Source organism: Chionomys nivalis, chromosome 2 (assembly GCF_950005125.1).
Source record: "Chionomys nivalis chromosome 2, mChiNiv1.1, whole genome shotgun sequence".
Taxonomy (NCBI): domain Eukaryota; kingdom Metazoa; phylum Chordata; class Mammalia; order Rodentia; family Cricetidae; genus Chionomys; species Chionomys nivalis.
The window spans coordinates 125262536-125288625 of NC_080087.1; the positions used below are offsets into that span (position 1 = coordinate 125262536).

The 26090-nt window shown below is 38.2% G+C and overlaps 1 protein-coding gene and 1 pseudogene across 1 annotated transcript in view; one reads left to right on the forward strand and one right to left on the reverse strand.

Moving 5' to 3' along the window:
- Bard1 (BRCA1 associated RING domain 1) overlaps positions 1-26090 on the forward strand; it is a 66017-nt gene that overhangs the window by 34260 nt on the left and 5667 nt on the right. Inside the window, exons 7-9 of the mRNA XM_057761561.1 lie at positions 6294-6402; positions 12188-12320; positions 13046-13138. Of these exons, the coding sequence (XP_057617544.1) occupies positions 6294-6402; positions 12188-12320; positions 13046-13138 (335 nt within the window). The remainder of the gene's footprint in view (positions 1-6293; positions 6403-12187; positions 12321-13045; positions 13139-26090) is intronic.
- LOC130869430 (60S ribosomal protein L28-like) lies at positions 19571-20000 on the reverse strand (annotated as a pseudogene).

Consider the following 26090-nt stretch of genomic DNA (forward strand, 5'->3'; position numbering starts at 1 on the left):
GTTGCTTTCTCAGAAATCAGGTGCCATTTTGTAGTAAGTGGCCTGAGCTAGCAAAGTGACACAATTAGTTATAGTTAAGCACTCTCTGGTAGGCCTTTTGCATCAAAGGAAGTGTTTATGTCAGTGTCTGGTATTCATGAGCCGGTAGCCATCTATAGCTACTCCACGCTTGGAAACCACTACTTGGAAACAGTAGTGGTTAAAGGGACTTACTTTTTACTGTTTTAAATGTTCATATGTGTCCAGTGACTCCTGTTGTAGGATGATTCGGAAGGTGAATGTATTTGACAACAAGTTAAGATGGTTTTTGGCTAGAGGATAATAGGGTAGATTTATTCATTGAATTAATTCATGCTGTCTGGCACCTTAGAACTGTGTGGAGCGTGTTGTGAGGAACACATGTTATCCCTCCTTTCCAAATGTGGAACCAGTTCTTGATCTGCCTTTAAGAACTTTTCCTTTGGTGGACATTGCATTCTCAAGTAGAAAAGTATTATATGGACCAATGGACCTATTAATTGCTTTCCTGCCCTAATAAATTTTCAAAGGAATGAATCCTCTACAGCAACGAACATTCAAAACCATGTTGCTCTTTTGAAAGATGGTGCTCTTGCTTGCTTGCAAGCAAAGTGATGTGAAAAATTAAGTCTTTGTGATTGCAATTTTATGTTGTTCATAAAGGATCCCATTCATAGACTCTCTTGACATTGTCATGCCCTGTAGGTTTAGTTTTAGTAAAAATACCTAGCTTACGTTTTTGCATGTTTAGTAATCTTCACATGCAAACATAAATTGTGTTTGTTCATCTTTCCTTATTTTTTTTCTATTGCTGCAGCTGATTCAGGACTCAGCTGTAGGTAGATGTCTACCATGTCACTCCTGTATGGGAAAGGACATTAAAAGATCTTATTGTTGTCTGAGCAGTGCCTTTTGGTTATAGTTGAAGCATTAAACACCTCAGCCTAACCCTTCAGTAAGTGAAGCTCATCTCTGTAATCAGTCTTGATAAGGAAGAATCCTGGCTAAGAAAAGGATTTCAGTCCCTGTCTCATATTCTTTTATGTTTAGATGGTACCATATAGGAAAATGAATATTTTTTTCTTATTTTCATCAAAAAGCATGCTTTGATATATTTTCTCTTATTAATTATGCAAACTATTAATATAAAAGCTGCATGAAATGTATCATCAAATTGAGGAAACTATGATTTAGCACTCCAGGTATAACCTACCATGTTTTCTTGTGTTTATTCTATATCTGTCTCCCAGCAGTGCAAATCCAGCAGTGTTAGTGGTCACTGAGCTGGTACTATCTGCTAGGCACCGTCTTAAGAACTTTTGATCTATTAATTTGGCCTTCCTAATAGTATTAGGAAACAGGTTCTACCAGCCCCATTTTCCAGGTGGAAAACAGGCACTAGAGGTTGAAGGAGTTTGTGTATGGCAACACAATGATTCTAGATCTGAAACTTGAATTTGGGCAGTGCTCTTGTATAATCTGTCTCCCAGCTATCATCTACTCCCATGCCATTTCTGCTCACACCTGTTTAGAGAAGTGCTCAGGAGAAGCGTCCACCGCTTAACACTATCTCTCTTTATTACATGATTGGGCCATAGCTGCTGCTTCTCAAACGCCTTACGCCTATGAAACACATGTGTGTTCCACCTTTCCCCCTTCTTCATCTGATTTCTCCCTCCTTTCCTCATTTTCAGTATTAGGAATTTTCTAGACTGTCACAAAGTGTCCACACACCTTTCTCCCTTCTTGGAATATTCTTATTCTGCCTAGTAACCCCTTTCTTGCTCTGGAAAGTTTCATTAGACTTACAAATCTCCCAGTGTGCATCTCTCATTGAATTCGGTCAAGACGCAAGCTACACTTGTGTCATTGGTTCCTTAGTGCCTAAAACAGGGAAAAACCACCTGTTGAATGAACATTTTTCAAACTGATTACATAGCAATGGTTATCACCTCCTCTGTGTGCATGCACATACTCTTTGTAAATTACATAAATATTACATAGACATATATGTGCTATATGTTTTCATACAGTCAGTGTGTTTCAGTAGTAATTATTTTTCAGGGTTTTTGTTTGCTTATTTATTAGCTGTTAGGTAGCAAAACATAGTTACTTAGAAACACTCAGATCTTCTGAGAAGGTTTGAAAATGTAAAATCCTTATCTTTGTCTTTAAAATTTTTTAGATGAGCTGAGCACTGGTGACCCAAGTCTTTAATCCCAGCACTTAGGAGGTAGAGGCAAACGAATCTCTGTGAGTTCGAGGTCAGCCTGGTCTACAAGAGCTAGTTCTGGGACAGGCTCCAGAGCTACAGAGAAACCTTGTCTCAAAAAACTAAAATTAAAAAAAAAAAAAGAAAGAAAGAAAAGAAAAAGAAGAAGAAATGTATTTTCTAAGATTTATGATTTAAATCCCAGAGAAAGCCAGGCATGGTGGCTCACACCATTAATCCTATCTCTTGGGAAGTAGTGGAACACAGACCTCTATGAGTTCTAGGCCAGTCAAGGCTACATGGTGAGACTTTGTCTCATAAAACAACAACAACAAAAATCCGAACAAATGAAAGTACAAGGAAAAGGGCAATAGAATGGCTAACAGCACTCGGGAAAGGCATTTGCCTCTATTCCTGGTTGGTATGAGATCCATCCCTAGGGCCCAGGTATTCGGGAAGGAAAGCCCAACTCCTGTCAGTTTTCCTCTGGTCTCTCTCTCTCTCTCTCTCTCTCTCTCTCTCTCTCTCTCTCTCTCTCTCTCTCTCTCTCATACACACACACACAAATAAATACATGAATATAATAAAAAAAAACTCTTAAAGTAAAATCACAAGGCAGTCAGTAGGGGAAGGCATATATTAGAGGAAGAGAAATAATAAAACCTGCTAATGTACTGTGCTATAAATCAATAGAGAAAATTAATAAAAAGATAAGATTTTTGTCAATGATTGTATGATAAGCTTCAGTAACCAGGAAAACTGCATTTTTAGAAGAATTTATGTGTAATCCTTTGGAGTTCACTGAATTTTAAGAGATTTTCTTTGACATAAAGTATTAAAGGAATGGTTAGAAGTGATACATATGGAAATTGTTAGTATATTGTCAGGAATTATGCTTAATTGTATAAACTTGTATTCTGAAAGTACCTTGATTTGTTGCTGTTGCACTCACCCAGACATATTTTCCATTTTCACAGCTGTAGTGTCTCCTTCTCTCTGGTGTTCATTGCCTCTGTCTGCTAATTGTATCAGTTTCTTCACTTGTATTCACCCATCACATAAGCTCACACAATGAGAAGAGTTCAGCTCCCTAGATGGAGAAGGCTCTTTTCCAGCTGGTACATACTTTTTAGCAGCCATATTGCTTATTTCCTCCTTAGTCTCTACACATTCACCTACCACATGATAATTTCCAGTCTTGACCCAAGGCCATTTCATTTGCCAATGTATGTTCCTTACCTACATTTCACCCCATTACTTTGCTTTGGTATATACTTGGTCAGTTTCATATTTGTTTGTTGAGTTAGTATTTGCTTTCAGTGGTTTGCAGAGAAGGAAAAGGTGTGTACACCCCATTCTTCTAGAAATTGATGTGAGTTAAGACTTACACTTCATACCAGAAAAATAGAGAGCATTGCGTTTATATTAGAAAAGAATCATTGAGCAATAGCCTTGTCCTTTTCAATAAAATAATAAATTATGTCTATTTTGAGTTAATATGTTACAATCTTAAAAAGAATTTCTTACGATGATGGAGAATAATTAATTTACCACTGTTCCAATTAGCAGTCACAATGTCAATGACTGACATATTCAATAGTGTCTTACATTTCCTTGAGATATCTATTTTACATAAAGGGAATAAATAATGTGATAAAATTAAATAATAATTAAAATAGGTCAATTTTTTTCACTATACATGTAACCCGTGTTAAGCCATTCAAATCTGGAAAGAACACATTTTGTATGTGTCCACATAAGAGTAGAATATACCTTATCTTTGCTTGCTGTGGTTAAGTTTCTACTTGTAAACCTGAATTTGTTTCTGTATTTCTCTAGTTGAGAAGAAAACAATTATGATAGTGCCGTAGGCCACATTTTCCATGAAGCAGGACCTTTCCAGAACCTGTGGTATCTGTAACTTATAATTCTGTAATTTACATATAATAAAATCCTGCTAGTCAGCTTGTGAAGAAACTCTTCAGAATACAAGAGTATTTGATTGCTCCAGACCACGTGTTTATGTAGAAGTCTGCCGTAGTAGCACTATGGCTGTGACATGTTATGAAGCACTTTCATTTAGCCATTTTTCATGTTGTCATCGGGGATTTTTACTTCAGCTCATATAAATAGCTATGCAGATGTCATCAGTTAGTGTGTATTAAGTTCATTTGACTAAGGTTTTTTCTCATATATATTAATAAAAACATATATACTATGGCTTTGTTTATCCATTTTTACAGTTGGTTTAAGAATTAGAATCTTGATTCTTCAAATCAGGCTTCTATTTTGTGGCTGTCATAGCATCTGTACATGAGGAGGCAGTGTGGTGGTGTGTGCATGAGAGCATGTGGTTGGGACGTCTCCAGGAGAGTGCGTGAGATCCTGTTGACGTGCTCTGACAGTACTCGCTCCAGCTGTAAGCAGTGGCTTGTGTCACAGTGTTGTAAATCAGGAACCCAAATGCACTTGTCTTTTACTTTGGCTGGAGAGAGAATATTGCCAGGAAAGGCCCATGGTGTGGACCTGGACATAAAGGGGAACCTGAGAATGCAGCCTTATGACTGTTTACTCAAAATTGCTGAAAGAAGACGGAGCAACTGAGCCTGGTGGTCATGAAGAGCTGTCATGAGAGATTTGCTGTGACTTATTTCTTATCTTAATCCACTAGCTCTTTTTTCCCAAGATGCCATTCTAACAGCCTTCCCTAAGGTCACTGGCTCAGAGAGGCTTAGTCCTTATATGTGTGACTTCTGTGACTCATCAAAGCTGACACTCTTCTCCTTCTTCCCCTAATGGTTCATTCTTGCCCCTTTAAGACATTCTCTACGCACTCAATTACATTTATAAAATTGGTATAGTACCTTGTTAATATTTTTGTTTCCCATTTAACATACTGTATTTTCACATTTGCTTTCAATGCTTGGAATCAAGTCTAGAGTGTTGTGCATGTTTTACAAGCACTGAACCACTAAACTATATATCCAGCCCTCTTGAGCTTTAATTGAATATATACATACAATATCCTTAAAAACCCATAAGAGATTAGAAAAGATAACTTTATTTTGAAAGCTCAATATTACAGTATGGTATATTAAAATATATTCTAAAATATTCTTGAATTGTAAAGAAGAGGAATGGTTGACCAAATGTTGTAGCTTTAACAAATTATTTACAATGGACTTGTTAAGCATGCTATTGAATGTAACTGAGATACAGGGCAAATGTGACCTAAATAGATCATTGGAACCTGTTGCCCTGTTTTATTATAGTCTATGAAATGATGGGGTTCTACCAAGAGCTGCGGCGGCAGGAACATAGCCCGCAGCTCCTACAACATGGAGAACTAGGCAGACCTTTGGTCTACATTAAGAGAACCAAGTCCCTAGGGGATGGAGATGGGCTATGAGGAGATTCTGAGTCCCAGCTAATTGTGGTGGCTATAGAGTCCCTGATAGAAAGTGATTCTGGGCCCTAGTCTTGGGGTCTCTAATGTTCTATGCTTTTGTTGGGGAGTCTCCAATCAGTGGAGATGAAGTAAGTAGAAGGAAAGGCTGAAAGGGGTCACAGGAAAGAACTGGGGGAACCTCTTCCATTAAGAGGTCAAGTCCTTAAGCTGGTGGAGGTGTGGACTGGGAAGGAGGGGCTCCTGTGGATAGGCTGCAGGGAGACTAAGGGTAAACCTGAAGAGACCTTTATGGAGGACAGGCAGGAAAATAAAGGTTGCCTACGAGTCCCAATGTAGTGTGCAGATGGGGGTGGGAGGGGTGTCTCTGGTAGAGAATTGTTCTGTGGGTTGGCAGCATCACAGAAGAATGGAAGTGGGCTAGAAGGAAAGGGCTGAGGGGAAGAACTAGGGCAACGAGGTGGAGCTGGCTTCCTTCTTTGCTTCTTCACTGAGTTCCGTAGCTTTTGATACTAGATCTTCATGACTAAGTGAGCTCCGTGTTTCTTTAGTTACAATTGTGTATTAAGGATGTTGACAAGTAGTTCTAGAAGTGCATCTGTTATGAATGAAGTTATGTATTTTATTTACTTAAACACATCTGACTTGTTTTACCAGTAACATATTTGGTATACGGCCCGTGGATTATACAGATGATGAAAATATAAAATCATTATTGATGCCACCAGAGAAGAATGAATCATTCTCTACTAGCCAGTGCTCAGTCGTAAGTATGGATTTAGATTTGGGACATTTATTTTTTTATTGAACTTGGTTGTGAAAGGAGCATAATAGAAAAACTTCCAGTTAGCAGGTATCTTTCATTCACCAATTCTTGAGTACTTCTGGAGTACTGACTACTATGGATTCAAAGACACAATCAGAGTACATCTACTAAGAAATATTTATTAAACCCTGTGTAGTTTTCGCAGCATTCATACAACAATGAATTTGACTAAAGAAACCCTTATTTCAAGGAATTTGCTTGCCAGTAAGAGGTAGAGAAAAAATGGTCTGTGAATATGTAAATTGATAAATGCAATCATTTCAGAAGTGGGTACACAAATGCTTCCAGAGTGATTTTGTATTGCGTAGCTGGGTGAAGGTGCTAAACTCCTGAACGACACTGCATTAGTGAGGGCCTTTTAAGAACCAATTTGAACTAAAACTTGAATTATGACGGGGAGGCAGCCAGGTGACCACATAAAGGACATTGTATAGAGACCCTCAAATAGACGAAATGGGCGCATTTGGAGATTGCAGAGTTAGTAATTGCTGGAGATAGAGTTTGAGAATAGAAACCATTGAGAGTACAGGAGAAACTGGAGTGAATTTTGTCCTGAGCATTTGCTCTTTTGATTTACAAAAGGACTCTGCAGTGTGTGCAGGAGTGAAAGAAATATCACTTAGGATTGTGGCCAGCAAGTGCCAGCGAGACCAGAACAGCCTTGAAAGTCTGTAAGAAGGAAAGTAGTGAAGTTCAGTGTGTGTTTATCTCAGCAGTACTTTTCCGCGGGTTTCTATAATGAGTGGGGAATGAGTAGAATTAATGTCACTGGAGGCATAGACTAGTTGATGCCATTTGCTGGTATTGGAAAGGGAATCCTTCATCCTCTGCCAATTTTGCTTCTGCTGTTGGAACTGTTAAGTAGTAGTTGGCTATATGAGCCTGTGAATTAGATAAAAGGTATAAGCTAGAGATACAGTGGAAAAAAGACCTATTCCTTGGGAATCCATAGTCAAATGGAAGATATAAATGCAAAAAATCTTGGTATAAATTGTATTACATGATAAGAGCAATGAAATGTGGGAAAGCTATAACATGTAAAGTGGACTCGAGGAACCTCACTTCAGGAGCTGTCAGGAAGAACTTGAGAAGGTGATAGAGTGTCGGAGGGAAAGTGAGCTGATGGGTGCTGTTGTGGAAGTGACAGAAAATTCCTAATGAGAAATACTTGACTGTTAAAAAGACCATCCTATTGGCAGCTGTAATTGCACTGAGGACCCATGCTTTTGCCATTACCTGCCATCCTTGATTTAGTGGCTCTGGTGTTACTTGTGTGTCCTTGTTCCTGTTGAATGGTTGCTGCAATTCTAGTTGTGATAGTGGCTATCTTGAAGGAGTCTTGTAGCCTTTACTGAGGTCTTCCTTGTGTTTTATTGGATAGAACTGACTGCATACTGTTTGACATACCAAGGGATAGAGATGGAGCAGATCTTGTATGGGTCTTCCTGCACAAAATCTGCCTTTTTTTAGTGTAGAGAATGGGAAGAATGTGTTCTGCTTGGAAAGCCAGCACAGCTTCTCAGAGGAAGAAGGCGTAAAATGCCCTCAGAAATGTAAAGAACTATCGGGGTTAGTGTGCAAGGCGCATGAGGAATGCTAAAGTAGTTTTAGGGTGAAAAGCTAGATTGGGATCAGCCTGTGAAAGGCCTTAACCTTCCTTAATAGGTACTGCAGATTTAGTGTGGCATTCTCAGTATGGAAGAAGATGGTCTGCAGGACAGCATTGAGTCAGAAGAAATTCAGGTTGAGTGGAGGCTGCTGTAATAAAGTCCAGGATTAACAGGGTCTGAAATTATGGGTGATGGTAGTGAGATGAGGAGAGGAGAGAGACACGGGAGGGAGCTCACTGTATTTTCATATTTGTTCAGATGATGAGGGATTTGCAACAACACTGACCAAACTTTCTTATTGTCTTAATCATTGATATGTGGCTAAGGGAACTCATGGATGATAAATCCGTGTGAGTGGAGGCAGTAGGTTCTGTGCATTCATTAAGAGGTAGTTTACATCTGGGATGTCACCTCTAACCATTACCACACTCCTTTCTCAGCCCAGGCTGCTTTGCTGGCTCTTGTCAGGCTGAGATGACGCAGTGACTGTTTTGCAAAGCCCTGGTGTCCAGAAAGAGCAGTGCAGTAGTGACTGACGCCACTGCTTAGTTACAGCCTTCGCCTGAGGTCGTTAGAATTTGGTGTGGACATAGGTGCTATCCCTGAGAACACTTGTCTTTTGTTTTAGACTGCATTCTGATAAATGTGTTCCAAAATGATAGTTTGGGAAATGAAAAGGACCTCTTTAATTTCTTTCTTTTAAAAATGGGAAAACTGAAAGGTCATGATTTGCCCAGGATTATTAACCAGACATTAAAACATTTTTTAATGGGCCAGTTAGAACTCAGATTTCTTAAGTCTTAGGTCAGCCCTCATTCAGTTCCACCATACTTTACAAATTAGTATTTATTTTACTCATTTATACTTGAACTACCTGCCAGAGCATAGTATATTTAAGCTGTCATCATAGATTATTTTAAATGTGTCAGAAATACAGATACCTTTATGGTATTCTTTAAGTCTGATTATGGTAATTACTTTCAGAAAGGGATTTTTATTTTGAAATTTAAGAAACATACACTTTCTGTATTCCATTGGTATTGACTTTATGTCTTTTTGTTTTTTGAGATAGGCCTTCGTTATGTAGCCCAGGATAGCCTGAAACTTGCAACCTACCTGCTTCTGCCTCAAAGGGTAAAATGTGTACAACACCATGGCCAGTCTTCTTTATTCTTGGTGACTGAATGCTAGTAGATGATAAACAGGTCTGTGTAAGTGGAGATGGTAGAGTGTGTGCAGTTGTTAAGAGCTAAGGTCTAGGATGTGATGCCCCTAGCTGCCGCCAGACTCCACTTGTTCAACCTGGCTGTCTTGCTGGGTCTGTATTCCCTTTCAGATCCTAAGCTTTAGCTATTTTCTCTGCCAAAAACAGGTTTGAGGAGCCAGGGTTCCTCTCTCCTACTTCCTTACACCGTCCAGACCCAATTGTACCTGTCAGCTACTTATTTATACTGGTAGGAACTAAACCTAGAACCTTATATTTGCTGGGTAAGCAGTCCACCCTTGAGCTACATCCCTGGTTTTGGACCATTTATTACAAATAGCAGTCCCTCAGTGCTGCTCACCTCATTCACCCCCTTGACCCCATTTAGCATACAATTGAGAAATAGCATTATACTCTTCCTGTACTTTATTTTTCCCTTCCCTGTTAGAATATAAGCTGTATGAGGGCTGGGACTGGTTCACTGCAACAGGTCTTTTACATGAAGAACAGTGTGACAAGTACCAAGTGCTTGGTTACATGTGTGTTGATGGTGAGCAGGCTTTTAAGCCTGAAAGTGGCAGGTGCATTGAACACTGGTCCCAACAGGATACACTTGCTTGATAGTGGAGTCTAGAATGTTTGTATTGCAAGCTATACTGATGAGCACCTTCAGGGAATGTGCAGATGGGTAGAGGTGATAAGTTGATGCGGTTTAATCCATCTGTGTCTCATTCAGAATTGTGTTTCAAGTAAACTTGGTGGCCCTTCTTTGAGGCTCAGAAGCAACCTCTGGTCTTAACCAAAAGCATCCTTACATGTTCATTTAGGGACTTTTTTGCCCTTGACTCCTTATAGCAGCATGCTTACCTTTTCTAGTCATTTCTTGATTCTTTAAAAAAATTTATTGTATTTGCTTACGTTAATGTGTGAGTGTGCACACATATCATATGCACATATAGAAGCAACAGGAATCATTCTCTCCTTCTACCACTTAGGTCCTGGGGGTCAAATTTAGGTTGTCAGGTCTGGCTGCAAGCTCCTCCTCCCCCAGAGCCATCTCTTTAAGCCCCCCTTAGATGCATGATAAATTTATTAACAATTTAGATAACAATTTTATCTAAGAAAAATACCATGTTGAAGTTTTGAGTTTGTTTAATGCCAAGAAACATAATCTCTGAAGTCTCTATAAAGTGAGGTTTTTATGTTTGGGTTTTTTAAAGCATCATGGTTTTGAGATCCCCATATGTGAATTAAATGCACAGCCCCTATGATGTCAATCCAAAGTCAACATGTGCCTGGAAGCAGTTTGTTTTATTATAGCATTTCTTAACTATAAGGTAGTAGTACCAGTTTTTCTATTTTATGCAAATTTAAGAAGACTTTGACAGGGAAATGCTTGACCTACTTTGATACTTCCTTGATTGGCACAAATAATATTGTTTGCTATATTTAGAAGTGATATATTTTCATTCTTTTATTTTATAGAAAGAACTAATTTAGCTAAAGTGGAGTCATGTAAATCAAGAAGCAGTGTGTTCTCTTCTGAGCTATTTTGATGGCATTTATTTAATGAGAAAGAATTTTGACAACTGATTTTTAATATTGTAATTGTACAGTTTTAAAACTCAACTGAATATGAATATAAGTTTCATATTATACAGTATTTACACTGTTTGGATTTGACTTGGCTATCTTACAGAAACTAGTGAGGCATTTATATGGGAATGTGACAATGTCTAGTCAAACTTTTGTTACCAGAACCTTAACAGAGTAAATTTAACTTGCTGAACTTAATTGCCAAGCACTGTCATTTAAAAGACTTACTGTGATATTTTTGTATACCTACTTACTATATCGTAGATCTCATTTATTGTGAATGAATTGAGTTCAGCTGTTTATAAATTTCACCAACAACTTAGCTGTCATATGTAGGGAGTCTGAATGAATGATCTCTGTTCTGGTATGTGAAGTTAATGTTTAAATACTAGCCTCCTCTCACCTAGTTGCTGAACTGTGATGGTGCTCGTGCCTCTGTTGTTTCCTTCAAATGTTGCAGAGCCCTTGAAAGCCCAGATTTCCAGTGCACATTTGTACTCACTGCATGTGAAGGCCCCCTTGTCTTGTGTTGTGTGTGGCGTCTTTTCCTTAGTGCAGTGGTGCTGGTTATGCATTTTCCTCTCTAGATCACTCCTCTTTCACAGGCAGCTTTTGTCTAATTCCAGTTCTGCTGTTTCCATCTTTTGCATGCTCCACCTTGTCATTGTTCCTCTGCATCGTCTCTTCTCATCCCACATGCTGTTCACTGGTGCTGTTTGTCTCCTGTAAGTGCTGAGTGTAAATTAGATATTAAGCTGAAATCATTAGTCTCTGTTAAGTCAGCCTTTCCTTCTTATGAGCATAAGCAACTCCCTCCTGTTTGTGGACCTACTTTCTTCACCCATCAGTTCACTTGCCTTTGTTCATCTTTTTGTTTCAATATCAAGAATTCATTTTCTTCAGAATTAGTGCTGAATTTTCAAAATAATCTTAGCTTAAACTGAATAGAGCAGGTTTGTGTTTGACTCTTTGAAGAGGGTATGAAATTGGTCATTTTTAATGGCTGTTTTAGGTTATTGGGGACAGAATGAAATTATGAAATGCTACAGGAATTCAATTCAACATCAGGAAAGGAAGCTTGCCTGCATAGAGAGAGCTATTCCAACTGACATTGATGGGAGGAAAATAATTAGAAAATAGTTATTCAAATGGATTGAATATTAGAATTATGGGTATTGATTCAGTAGGAACTACTGGGGATTATTAACTGGAGTAAGGCAATTCGTAAAATAAATCCCCTGCCTAATGGCTTGTGCCTTTTCTCTGTGTTCCTTATGTGTTTCTACCATGGTGCCTCTCCATTTTTCACTACCAGGTGACTGCTGGACAGCGAAGGAATGGGCTATTGGTGCTGATAGGCAGTGGACTTTCTTCACAGCAGCAGAAAATGCTCAGCAAACTCGAGACAGTTCTTAAGGCTAAAAAATGTACTGAGTTTGACAGTACAGGTGAAGTGTTTGATTTCTTTCTAAATAATTTTTTTAAAAAGTCCCTTTAAAGAGTGAACTTTAGTAATTTATGTTTTAAAAATTGGCTTATGGTTACATATTTTGCGTCTTGTAATCTAGGCTGTTTCTATTAATATCCTAGGAAATGTAAAGTGTGTTTTACTTGTTTTTATGGATTTGGAGCGGTTCACATTGCTGGTAGGCAAGTGCATTGCCACTCACCTACATCCTTAACAGGAGCTGTTAAGTACAGGGTAGAGTACTCTTAAGAACAGATTTGGATTTCTTACTAAAGTATAACACAGTGTGATATCACAAATCATTTGAAAATAGTTTAAAAACTTGTATTTGTTAATATACTTTTATGATCTATTTTTCATGTTGATGACCAAGTTAAAAAAGTATGGAATAGGGGCTGGAGAGATGGCTCAGAGGTTAAGAGCATTGCCTGCTCTTCCAAAGGTCCTGAGTTCAATTCCCAGCAACCATATGGTGGCTCACAACCATCTGTAATGGGGTCTGGTGCCCTCTTCTGGCCTACTGGCATACACACAGACAGAATATTGTATACATAATAAATAAAAAAAAAAGTATGGAATAAAAGAAACATTATGTTCAATATAAGTTTCCTTTGGTGAAAACTTATGTGTTTGTTAATAAAATAGACTTAACTGCTTATAAAAAACCAGGAAGTTATTTTGGTTTTTCATTACTGCTTTTTTTAGTAACTCATGTCATTGTTCCTGATGATGAAGCTCAAAGTACTTTGAAGTGTATGCTTGGGATTCTCAATGGATGCTGGATTCTGACATTTGAATGTAAGTACTAGACTTGGGAGGATTACTAGACTAGTTAGATACTCACTGCTTTGAAAAGGATTCGTATTATTGGTGCCCTGCAGATATTTTTAATAAATGTGCATAAATATACTCTGATTTTAATGTAGTTTTATTCTGCAATACCAAGTATATTAATAAAGAATTAATGTAGTTTCTTGTTAGTTTTGAAGTCTAAATAGTCCATATTAATGTTAAATGGTGTATTTGACAAAATATACTCATGTTTTAATCCATTTAATGGTGTATCTATGAAGTGAAATTAATTTATTGCTTTCCATTTAAAATGTCTACAATATTAACCTTTTAATCTCATGGCTGACTCAGTCCTTTTAGGCAGCTATTGGGGGAGTTTATCATTTTATTCTACATGATTTGATTACAGCAGCCATTATGTCAGCCTCCACTGAAACTTTCCCTGTTTCTGTCGTTGGCCGTCATATGCCATCACCCTCAGGGCTACCTTCTATCTCCCCACTGTTCTATATGCTGCTTTTCGTACTCCTCCACCCACCCACCCACCTTTTCCTCCAGAACCTTACACATCTCTTCCTTCTTCCTAGTTACTTTTCCTTGGTACTTGAAGTATCTGCTTTTTGGTATGATAGGCTAAAATATGATGGCAGATGCACCAGCTGTCGTTAAGTACTTCTTGAGAAAGCTAAGTGGCTGCAAAGGACTGACAGGGAGGTCTTATGATAAATCGTTGAGAACCTTGATGTTGCTTATGCTCAAGAATGATAGAGGGCCCAAATTTCTCAGACTTGCCACACACATCTGCACATGGAGTTGCTTTGTATTGTGATTTGTTAATCTTCTAGAGCTCACTGCTAACACTGGATACTGCAGTCTCCTGTAATGACAATTATACCAAAACAGAAGATTGAGTATATTAGTTTTAAGAAGAACATTGTATATTAAAATTCATTAAAAATATTGGCTTTGTGTTTTGAAGACCTTGTGGTAGAGTGATGATCGAAATCTTAAGTTTGAAGGCGATTTGATTTGAAGAGCAGTTTGATATTAGCTGTCAGCATTCATGTCCTCCTAATCAGCTTCTACTTGCTCCCTATGGCACTAGTCAGCTCTCTTGGGTGTGATTGCAGTGTGAGAAACCATGTTATCTTTTCTCCTTATTCTCTGTTAATAGTTGCTCCCAGTCAAAACCAGCTTGAGAAGCATGGTAATTGATTGGCAATATGATTAGCATTATGCCTTGTGCTTGAACTTTTGTTTGTTTGTTTTGTCTTTCCTGTCTATAGTAAGTCTCTTTGAGTCTCAGTATATAAAAACTTTAAGTGCCTCTAATGTTATGACTTCCTGTACCACACCTGGGCCAAAACCATTGCCAATGTTAGAATTAGTCAATTTATTTTAATATCAAGATCCTTATTAATAAAGAAGCCATGTGGGATTTTGAACAATCTGATGCTTTTGAACTTTAAGTCTATTTAACAATTTGCTAAACTGACATTTGGTTACATGTACAGGCTATGATGTATTTCCATAAAACCTATCTTCTGTAGGAAATGTGAATTTTGTCACTTTAATGATTTTTATAGAATCACTGATGGACTCAAGCTGACTTAATTGTGTGATATCTGGTGATTCTTACAGTAGTGACTATATCCTCTAATGCAGATGGTTCTTTTAGGATGAAGAATGGATGGGCTTTCTTATTAAAGTTTATGTAGAGCCCATGAAGAAGTAAGTTCAACATTTAAGACAAGTATTTAAATTGTCCCTAGGTCACTGGGCTTGTAAAAGTAAGTCATATACTCCCAAAGTGTTTCTTTCCTGACAGAGATTCCCCAGTCTGTTTTTTGGTATCAGGCACCTCAATTTCAATTTATTGAAAAATATTTCAGAGCAATTCAGAACTGTCTGAAAATCATATATATTAGAGAAAAATGAAGGGGATTACTGCTTTCAAAATTAGTTATAGGCATGCATGACTCACTAAAACTTTCTTGAGTAGGATTCTAAGCATTAGTTTGTTAGTAGACAAAATTATTAATTGGAATAACTACTTATAAACTTAATAATATTAACCTTTTATAGTGTTTTCCATAAACAAATGAATTGAAGAAGGATTTTCATCATGTATGTCCCTGTACTTGTATGTGAAGACTGAAGGTTGATAGCAAATGTCCTAGGCTCCCACCTTTGTTTTTGAGAAAGAAACTCAGAGATTAGCTGGACAGGCTCACCGCCATCTGGAGATCTGCCTGTCTCACAGACTGTTTCCCACTTCACTGTGCTAGGGTTACTCTAGACCAGTTATTCTCAACCTTCCTAATGCTTTTTGTATAGTTCCTCATGTTGTGGTGACCCCAACTATAAAACTGTTTTTGCTGCTACTTCATAACTTTAATTTTGCTATTGTTTTGAAATATAAATATCCGATATGCAGGATGGTCTTAGGTGAGCCCTGTGAATGAGTCCTTCAACACTCAAAGGGATCATGGCCCATAGGTTGAGAACTGCTGCTCTAGACTTGCATCTGAACTGAATAAGGAAGAGCAGGGCGGATATTCTTTGGTGGTGTTTTCTGATTGGTTAGTTGATTTGAGTGATTTGACTCTAAAAAGGCTGATACCAAGAGTTCCTTTTTAAAGTAGACTTCTGTAGTTTTAAAGATTAATGTAATTTCTGTTTTGCTCAGTAAACTTTTGGACATTTAGACAATTTGTTCTTTAAATAGACAGTATTGGTTTTAGTGTCAGTACTGCTTCCTAAGTTTTGTTTACAATGTTTTGATGGCACACTAATGTATTTTGTGATGGGATTGGTTTGCTTTTTTTGTATGCATTAAATAAAATAAATCTGACATTTTATCTCAAGAAGTATATGTTTATTTATAAGTGTACTTATAACTAGAATATTAACTTGAAGTATAGGATAAAAGTAAATGATTACTAAGTAGGACAAAATCTGCTGTCCTATGACAGTATTTTCAGTGACACTTCCAACTGGATGTTTATGATAGCACATATGCAGATTAGTTTTTTGTGACTTGACACAGATAGGGTCATCTGGGAAGCGGAAGTCTTGGTTGAGAAAATACCTTCACCAGATTAGCCTTTGGGCATTTCTTCATTAATGATTAATGAAGCATTAATGATAGTGGAAGGGCCCAGTGGTGTCACCTTTGGGTAGGTGGGCCTGGGCCATATAAGAAAGGTAGCACACACCTTTAATCCCAACACTCAGGAGGCAGAAGTAGGCGGGTCTCTGTTAGCTTGAGGTCAGCCTGGTCTACAAGAGCAAATTCCAGGATAGGCTCCAAAGCTACAGAGAAACCCTGTCTCAAAAAAACAATAATAAAACAAAAAGAAAAAGGTAGTTGAGTAAGCTAGGGAGAGTAAGCCAGGAAGCATTCCTTCATTGTTACGCTTCAGTTCCTGCCTTCAAATACTAATAGTGTCCCCCATGTGTTCCCTCAGTGACAGGATGTGATCAGGACATTTAGGCTGTATGTTACACAGTCGGCCCTCATTTCACCATCGCCTCCCTCATGTCACAGTGAGCTTATTTCTCTGACCCTTGAGAGAGAGTGTGGTGACAGTATACTTTATTTTCTATTTTGTCTTTGTGTAGAAAGTGGGAAATTTTTTTGATTGTAGTACACCCATAGTCTATTTGACTAAAAATTCTAATATAAATCCATTTTCTAAAGAAGATTCCTTTGGTTTTTACAGCCTGAGTGTCAATTTTCAACTGAATCAGACAGGAATTCCATAGATGTTTATTTATTGTCATTCTGAGTGACATAAATTCCTAGTTTAGTTCTAATGCCTTATCTGTTCAGACTCTTGGTTTTGATATGGAGTGATGTTTATGTATGCTAACTTTCTTAAAGGCAATTTGTTGACTAAGAGTGATATTTAATTCCATGCTTTCAGTTATGAAGCCAGAAGCCATAACAATAGCAGTTGGTTAAATCCACAACTTTGTGTTTTCTAGCTTTTAAGACAATGAAGATACTTTTTTGCTTTCCATGTAAGACAGGGAGGGCTTCTCTTCCTGAGGACATTCTATAGATCTGTGTCTTTAAGCTCCACTCACCTCTATGTATTCTCTCATAATTTTGTCTCACTGTGTGTCTGTGGTAGTTTGAATGTAGCTGGCCTCATAGTCTCAAAGGGAGTGGTGTTATTAGGAGGAGCGACTCTGCTGGAGTGTGTCTGGCCTTGTTGGAGGAAGTGTGTCACTATGGAGGTAGGCTTTGCGGTTTCCTCTTCTCAGGATACTGCTCAGTGTCTCAGTTGACTTCCTGTGGTCTGCATATCAAGACGTAACAAGCACCTTAGCAGCCTGCATGCCGTCATGCTCCCCACCTTAATGATAATGGACTAAACCTCTGAAATTGTAAGTGAGCCCCCTTCCCCAATTGAATGTTTTCCTTTATAAAAGTTGTCGTGGTCATGGTGTCTCTTCACACAAGAGAAACCCTAACTTAGACAGGGTTCAAGGACACTCCTTTTTACTGTTTCCCTTGTTGATCCTTTTCTCCCAAGCCTCAGAAAAATTACTCAGTTCAACATAATTCATGATCATCCATGAATCTAAAATGAAGATATATCTACAAATTATGTTTTATGAGCTGGAGACAGGAATGAATGGATGCTAACAGTTTAGAATAAAGGAATACTTTTCTGTATAGTATAAATTTTTTTAAAAAAATACTGATGTAGCCTTGACAATCATAAGCTGCCTGAATATGCAAAGACCCCCTGGCCTTGCCAAGGTGGCCCTAGCTGCTCCAATGACTTTACAATAATGATTTTGAGCTAAGAAGTACTTTGGGAACTGTGCTTCTCCTACGTACATAGAAAAATAGCATAATTTCTGGGCTCATCAAATAGTAGGCATGGTCAGGAATCCATCTATACTCAGAGAGTCTGTCTGTACAGGTGACTTGTTCCCTCATCCCTGCAAAGTGATAGTTCCACTTAAAATATAGAATATGTTCAAGCTAACAAAGATGAAATAAAGCATGCATCATAAGAGAAAAGTGGCTGTACATTATATGAGAATAGTAACGACACATTCAAAGAATATGTCGTTATGGTAGATGGAGAAATCTGTGTTTACATATATAACTACCAAGTTAATCTAGTTTGAAGATTATTCGTGGAGAAAGCAAGCAAAACTCTGATCTTGAATTTGCTTCTTTTTTCTTCAAAAGGAAAAAATAAATATCTTTCTGCTAAACTTTTAATAGCAAATGATAGTATAATGATGGGCTTTATTAAACATTTACGATAGATAAAAAATAATTGGATTAAAATTTAAGAAGAAGCATTAAGTTGTTGGTAAATGACTTGTTTTTAAACTAATATAAATAGATTTTAGGAATTATGGCATATATGGTATATACTTTATATGAGTTAATGAATAGAAATGCTTTTAAGTTATATTTTAGAGATAAAAAAATCTTCAAATGGAAAGTAGGTTTAGAAGTCCTATTGCAATTTGCCTAATTTCTGTGGAATAAATAAAACTTTCAAATATCCATGATTTTAGGTTGTTAAATAAGTATAGTTGACTGGTTGATTTCTTTGTTTCATTAGTGATATTCCTATGTCATTAATTACTGCAAGTTTAGAGAGTCTCACGTGTGTTCTTTTACTTGCTTAGTAGATTATTATTATTTGATTAATCTCAAAGGAGATTCACAAGCTTTGATTGTGCCAAATATCTATTTTATAGTGTATCTTCATTCTGAAACTCGGGCTACCAGATTGACAGTGGTAATTTTAGCATCTTATTAAATAAACTCCTTGACCTATTGAAGACAAAGATATACATAATTATTTTTCTCAATTCCTTCTCCCATTAGAGTCCTCAGCATTGTGCTTTTTGGTTAATCTCTCAAATATGGCCTTTTCTGCTTAATAAATTGATCATGTGATTTATGATAAGAGAAATAGAACATATCTACTCTAAATAGAGTTAGCTGATATTTCTTTAGGTGATTTTTTTTCAAACCAAAGAAAAAGACTTAAGGAAAAGTTGATCAGGAGTTGGAGGATGTCTGAGTTTTACTCTTGGCTGTGTCTCCAGTTGTCTGACCTGACTAGGCATTGGAGCTGCAGTCTTAGGAGTAGATATGTCACTCAGTTTGCAAAGCTTCCCAGGGTTTTCTGGGCCATGATAGCAGCTTTATAAAAAGGACTTTGTTATCATTAACAGTTCTAGACTTGAAATGTACTCAGTTTCTTTAGCTGTCCTGGGTGGCATAAGCACTTTGTTTTTTGGAATAAGAGAATATCAGAAGCATCTTTCTTTCTTTCTTTCTTTCTTTCTTTCTTTCTTTCTTTCTTTCTTTCTTTCTTTCTTTCTTTCTTTCTTTCTTTTTTTTGGTTGAAAAAAGTCAGTAGACTCTTTATTGCTTCTGGGGTGTAGGGCTCAGGAGCTCTTGGTGGGACGGGTCCGTTTCCTCTTCACCACCACAGCCTTCTGTAGGATGGCACTAGCCCTGCCGGTGACCGCCATGCGCAGATCGGGGTGGTACTTGTTCTTTCGGATCATGTGCTGAATGCTGCTCAGGGTGGTCCGTGCATTCTTGTTGATGGTGTTCCTTCTGTAAGAAGTAGCTGGTTTGCGCTGACCGGATCTGCGTTTCATGACCACCACGATCCCTTTGCCATTGGCCACGGGCTCCACTCCCACTGTCTTGCGGTGAATCAGCCAATTGTAGCGGAAGGAGTTGCGGGCTTTCAGATTATTGGGTTCGGGCTTTCAGATTATTGGGTTCGGTGCTGTACGTCTGCTTATTCCTCTTGATCAGGAAACTGGAGCAGTTCCGAACGACCATCCATTGCAGATGCACAGACATGGCGCCGCGTCCTCTCCTATGGCGGACTGAGACGGAAAGAGCAGAAGCATGTTTCTTTATCTCAGTAATTGGGATTAGAGCACTGAACTTTTTTGCCTTTACAGTTTACTTACTGAATGGTACTGGGAGTCTCTTGTTTGCCGAGGTTAGCCCATCACACCTGTGGGTTAGTAGCAGCAGTGGACATACCCTATGGTCACAGTCTCTGTGCTGGTGCAGCTACCTCTTCTGTTCTATTCTTGCTCACACTGAGGCTAACCACCTAAATGAAGAACAGATTCCTGAATTCAAGACAATTTTCTCTTTATCTGGTAAAGTTGGTGACGATACCATCAAAACAAAGGAACCTGGGAGTGTCATGAGGTCACAGTGTCAGAACCAAGTAGAAACTAAATTGTAGGATGGGGTTGGCGCTATCTACTTCCTATAATATTAGATCATGGTGACTTGAAAAGTGCAAGATACAGATAGCAAAGGTGTCTGTGAAGTGTTTCAAGTCTTTGGCAAGGATGGTGATACTATATCAGTTCAGCAGAACTGTATCCCATCATGACAAACTTAAAAGAAAAGTAGCAGATGAAATGATCAGGAAAGCAAGATGGGGATGGGCAGAGGCACCGAAAGATTTTGGGCAAATGATTGATCACAAATGAAGACTTACTTTCAACTACATTTCCCCTTGTGCAGTGGTTACACTGATTCTTTTGCAAGAAGAAGGATCATTTACTGTTTTACATAGCAAAAATGAATGTCAGAGAACCTGCTGTTCACTCACAAAATCCGCATGTATTACTTTGTGGTTCTGTCCCCTAAAAATCATGGTTCACATCAGTTTTACAGTATAAATGCTTGGTTTGCTTCAGAATAGTGTGCAGAAAATGACTGAAGGATGGACTTGCCCTAGCAGTAGGATGTCATTTGGTATTTCCATGTGTTTCAGCCCCACGGTGACAGTGACACACCCTGGTAAGTCGCCTCAGCATGTTATTTACTTCTGTGTGCATTGTACTAGAATGAGGTGAATGTTAGGCTGTCATGCATTGTCAGAAGAGATGATTAACCAGAGGAACATCTCTGGATTCTGTTCTTAGACTTTTGCAATTCGTGCCAGAGTGGGCTGCAATTGTAACTGGACTTCAGCGCAACCACCAACATTGGTCTTCAGGAATTGGAATCTATATTCATTCCAACTTGTAAATGCTCCTCTTATTTTTTTCTGTTTTTTTTTTTTTTTTTTAAATTACCTTAAGTGTACTTATTAGCTGCTACAGAGCTGAGGATTTTGTGAACCAGGGCCTAAGTACTGCAGAAGCATTGGTGCCTTCTGCTAGGAAAGCATGCTTCCTACCCTACTGGGGGATGTTTTCTGTCTCACATCTCCCAGGGCTGTACTAACAAGCTCTAGTCTGTCCAGGTTGTGTTCTGTTGATTGGCAGTGGCACATTGTTAGATCAGAGTTAAGATAATCAGCCAAATAAACCCATCGAACAGATAGAGCAGCCTGCACAGCTACCGTCCACCCATTCTGTAATTGTCTGCTGGCTACTCCTGATACAGCAGGCACTGTTGCCCTGGTATTCAGCTGAAGAGTGTATTGTTCTGCAGATAGAAGTATGAGTGGATGTGTACATATTCTTCAGTGATACAAAATTAAAATAATAGCTTAGATATAAATGAATGAGTTTGTTGATGATTTTGCTAGAATGCTGATAACTTTTTAGGTTCCTATTTTGTATACAAACAGTATGTGGCCAGCATACTGGGTTTTGTTGCCAGGATAGTATTTTGACCTAGTCATAAATTTTTTTGTTTTTTTTTTTTTTGTTTGTTTTTCGAGACAGGGTTTCTCTGTGGTTTTGGAGCCTGTCCTGGAACTAGCTCTTGTAGACCAGGCTGGTCTCGAACTCACAGAGATCCGCCTGCCTCTGCCTCCCAAGTGCTGGGATTAAAGGCGTGCGCCACCACCGCCCGGCCCTAGTCATAAATTTTGAGTCTCATTTTTAATATACAGTAAGCTGCATTCCACATACACTCCCTTTACTTTTGAAACAAGGTCTTACTCTTTAGCTGAGGCTCTCCTGTAACTTACTGTGCAATCCAGGCTGGCCTCAAACTCACAGCAGTCCTCCTGCCTTAGCCTCCCCAGCGCTGAAATTCCAGATGTGAGCTATTATACCCATGCAAAGTTAGTATATTACTATTAGCTACACGAGATAGCACTTTAGCCATCAATTATCTAAAATAATGCTATTTAAAACAATAATTTCTAAGTTAGAATGACAAGATTCAGGACTTGGGCTCACCAAAGTCAAATGATACAGTCTTGAAAACTGGGGAAAGTATATTTGAACATCAAAACATGGGCAAAAACAACAAAATAATAACCATACAAATAGGGAATTATGGGAAGTTTCTGATGTATTGAATTTTTAAGATGTATTTTATTTTTATTTATGTGGGTGTATGAGTATTTGTTTGTGCAGGTGTTCATAGATGCCAGAGAGATATAGGATCCTCCAGGTGTGCAGCACAGGCAGTTGTGAGCTGTCTGATGTGGGTGTGGGATCTTACTCTTGTCCTCTGCAAGAACACCAAGGGCTCTAAACCTCAGAAGCATCTCTCTAGTCTCTCGTCATTGAATTTTAAAGCACATTAACAATCCCAAACGAAGGGAAGTCTTTTTGACAGCACTCAACTTTGGGAGAAATGGACTATTCAGTTTCTAACTTTTTTTTTTTAATAATATGCAACTTCTTGGAACATTCAAAACAACTTAAAATCATTTGATATATTCACAATCACGCCTTTCAGACTCCAAGGTTTTGCTTGCGTACTGAAAATATATTTTTATGTAAAATTCACAGGCTTTAGAAAGCTAAGCAGTCTTGGGTTCAAATTCCCATTCTACTATATGCACTAGCTAAAGACTTTGTGCCAGCTAACAACATTGTGCTTTATTTAGTTCTCCTCCTGAAATGGAAATAATGCACAGTAAATCCTATTGTTTGTGGATCCTACATTTTGAATTTGCTTTACATGTTAAATTTTGTAATCCCCAAGTCAGTACTTAAAAAGCCTTTGCAGACTTGTGGAGTATCTTAGGATTTGAGATGCCGATGAACGTGCTCCCAGCTGAGATCAAGCTTGTGATTTGTTGCCTTCTCCATTCAGCTGCGCATTCTCACTAAGGACTCTTTGAGTGTGCAGAGCATATGACTCACATGTGTTTGTGTTGCTGAGTCCGTGCTTAAATAGTCCCCAAGTATAGTGCTACAATGCTGTCCACCATTCCAGATGCAAAAAGACGTTTTTCTAGAGAATAAAGTGAATGATATAGTGGAAGAACTATGGTGATTTTAAACACACATAGAGCAGGAAGGCCAGCACTGCATTTTCAGAGCAATCCTTGAGTATCTCCACACTGTTGCTTCTTTCTACAGTATGACTACTGCAGGTAAGGAACATCAGCCACACCAGTCTTGCTGAACACAGGGGACAGCACACATAGTAAAATGTGGGAGCTGCAATCCCTAGCAATCATCACTGTCTTTCATCAGCATAATGCCAGCATCGCTGGTCATTTAAAATTAGAGAAACTGGACATCAGGATGGCCCACCCAGCAGGTTTCAAGGCTGATGATCTGAGTTTGATCCCTAGGCTCCAAGTGGTAGAAGAGAACCAGCTCCTGCAAGTTGTCCTCTGACCTCCACCTGCATGTGCCTTCTGCACACACACATATACACAAAGTAATCATTAAAATGAGGGCTGAAGAGATGACTCAGAGGCTTAGTTCAATTCCCAGCAGCCACATGGTGGCCTACAAGCATCTATAATAAAATCGGTATCCTCTTCTGGCATTCAGGCATACACTCAGGGAGAACACTGTGTATATAATAAGTAAGTAAATAAATAAGCAAATAAATAAATTTTAAAAGAAAATTAAAATGATTTTAAAAACTATATTAAAAAAGAAATAGTAAGTTGTACTTGGCAGTGTTTTGTCTTCTTTTTTCCCTGTAATTTGATCAGAAACCATTAGTATGTCGTTTTAGCTCGTTAAGAAATACATTTCTTGAGAGCTTGTTTGGAGTGTAGCTACTCTGTATTTGCTTGACCAAAGACCCATCTCCCTCTGTTCAGGGACGGTTGTCCTCATCACCCGAGAGCACAGCTTCCAGAGGGATGCACATAAGAGCAGTGGTGGAGGAAGGGGACAGGCGCCTAGCCAGCCGTATCAACTGAATCACCTCTGGTGATCAATGGGGTGACAGATGTCACAGCCAGATCCTTAGGTCATTCTTGCTGGCCAGTGGTGACACATGCCTTTAATCCAAGCACTCGGAAGGCAGAGACCGGTGGATTTTTATGAGTTTGAGGCCAGCCTGGTCTACAGAGCTAGTTCCAGGACAGCTAGGGCTGTTACACAGAGAAACCTTGTCTCGAAAAAACCAAAAAAAATAAAAAAATAAAAAAATAAAAAAAAAGAAATACATTTCTTTTAATGTTCTTTTAGGCCCTGCGCTCATTAGTATTTTATTATTTAAATAGTGGGAAATTAATATTTTTGGAATATTAAACAGTGTTTATGCATTTGGATTATAACAATGCATCTGTTCTTGGGATGAATATAAGATTATATAACATCCATAGATTTTATAACGTAATATTGCTCTGATAGCTTTCCACTAATGAAAATGAATGAGAAGAGGGGGTTTTGAAAATGATTTACAGGTTTTAAGAATAGGACAACACATAAGCAAGTTCCTTCTATTCGTAATCTACTCATCTGTACCCAAGGCAGTAAAGAAACAGCTTGATTTTTCCATATTTCTTAATGATATTCTGATTTTCTGTACAACATTTAATATTTCATTTTTTTAGTGCCAGAATTTAAAGAATTAAAACTAGCTGTGCACTATTTCCTAACTCACTACAAATTTTGCATTTCATTTCACTACCACAGCCAAACCACTAATACTTCTAGAATATTTCAGCAGCAATTTAAAAAAAGAAGGTAAATTGGTCTAGAATTGTGTTTTAGAAGTAAGTATACATTCAAACATTTTTACTAAAAAAAATCCAATTATATTTGCTTTTAGTATATCTGAACTAAATGTGAAATGTAATGGATTTTTTTTTCTTTTAAATCACCTTTCTGTCAATCTGATCTAACCTGTTCTTCTGAAGGTTTGCAATTAGATTGGGGGAGAGGGAAAAGGTGAATCTCAAAATCATGGATCGGCTTGTGACTGACTGTATCCTTGACCCAAGTCCTATCACTGGCTTTGTAACAGACATGCAGATCTTGTTGAGCTCTGTGAGTTGCTGAACAAGAGTAGAGCCTGCCCCTTGGCATAATGTGTACATTGGCTTGTGATGCCTGGCATCCTTCATATCTTTGACACATGCATACCTGTGAAGTTTTACAATGGATTATTTATTGACAGAGCACAAGAAAGCTGTGAAATTACATTCATTTTAATTGAGAACTCACTTAAAGCCTTCCAATTTTAATGAAAGTTCAAGGTAAGTTTTTGCAACAAAACGGTGTGTAGAACCTCTTTATAGAGACATGGCTGGTTCAATGTGTAAATAGTAGATGCTTAATAATAAAGCTGCAGTGGCCCTAGGAAGGCTGTATGAGCAATTTGGCAGTGCTCTTGGCAAGTCAGAGCTCAAACAATATTTATTTGATAATTTAGTAAAGGATGCCATGGCGTCAATGTTTGTCCTTTATTCCATGTTTGCAGGTCGACTCGCAGACATTTTCCATTATTCTAGTTTAGGGTAAGAGAAAAAACTCTTAAAAATAGTTACCTCCAAGTCTAGGTCAGGCTGAAATGAGCTGTCGCCCACTCTCGGGTTTACAGATTGGCTTACATGTAACCTTGTTCTGTCAACATGGTCTTTCTTTTCTCATCCTCACACAGTTTTTTTTTCAGTCAAAATTTTTCCTTTAATTCATACAAAGGTCAACAATTGGGATAGTATGGGATAGTTCTGGTGCCAGGAGCAGATTGATACTTGGTTCTGGGCCAGCCCTGCTCAGGAATGAGCCTTTATGCCCCCCCAGAGTCGAGGCTGAGGTG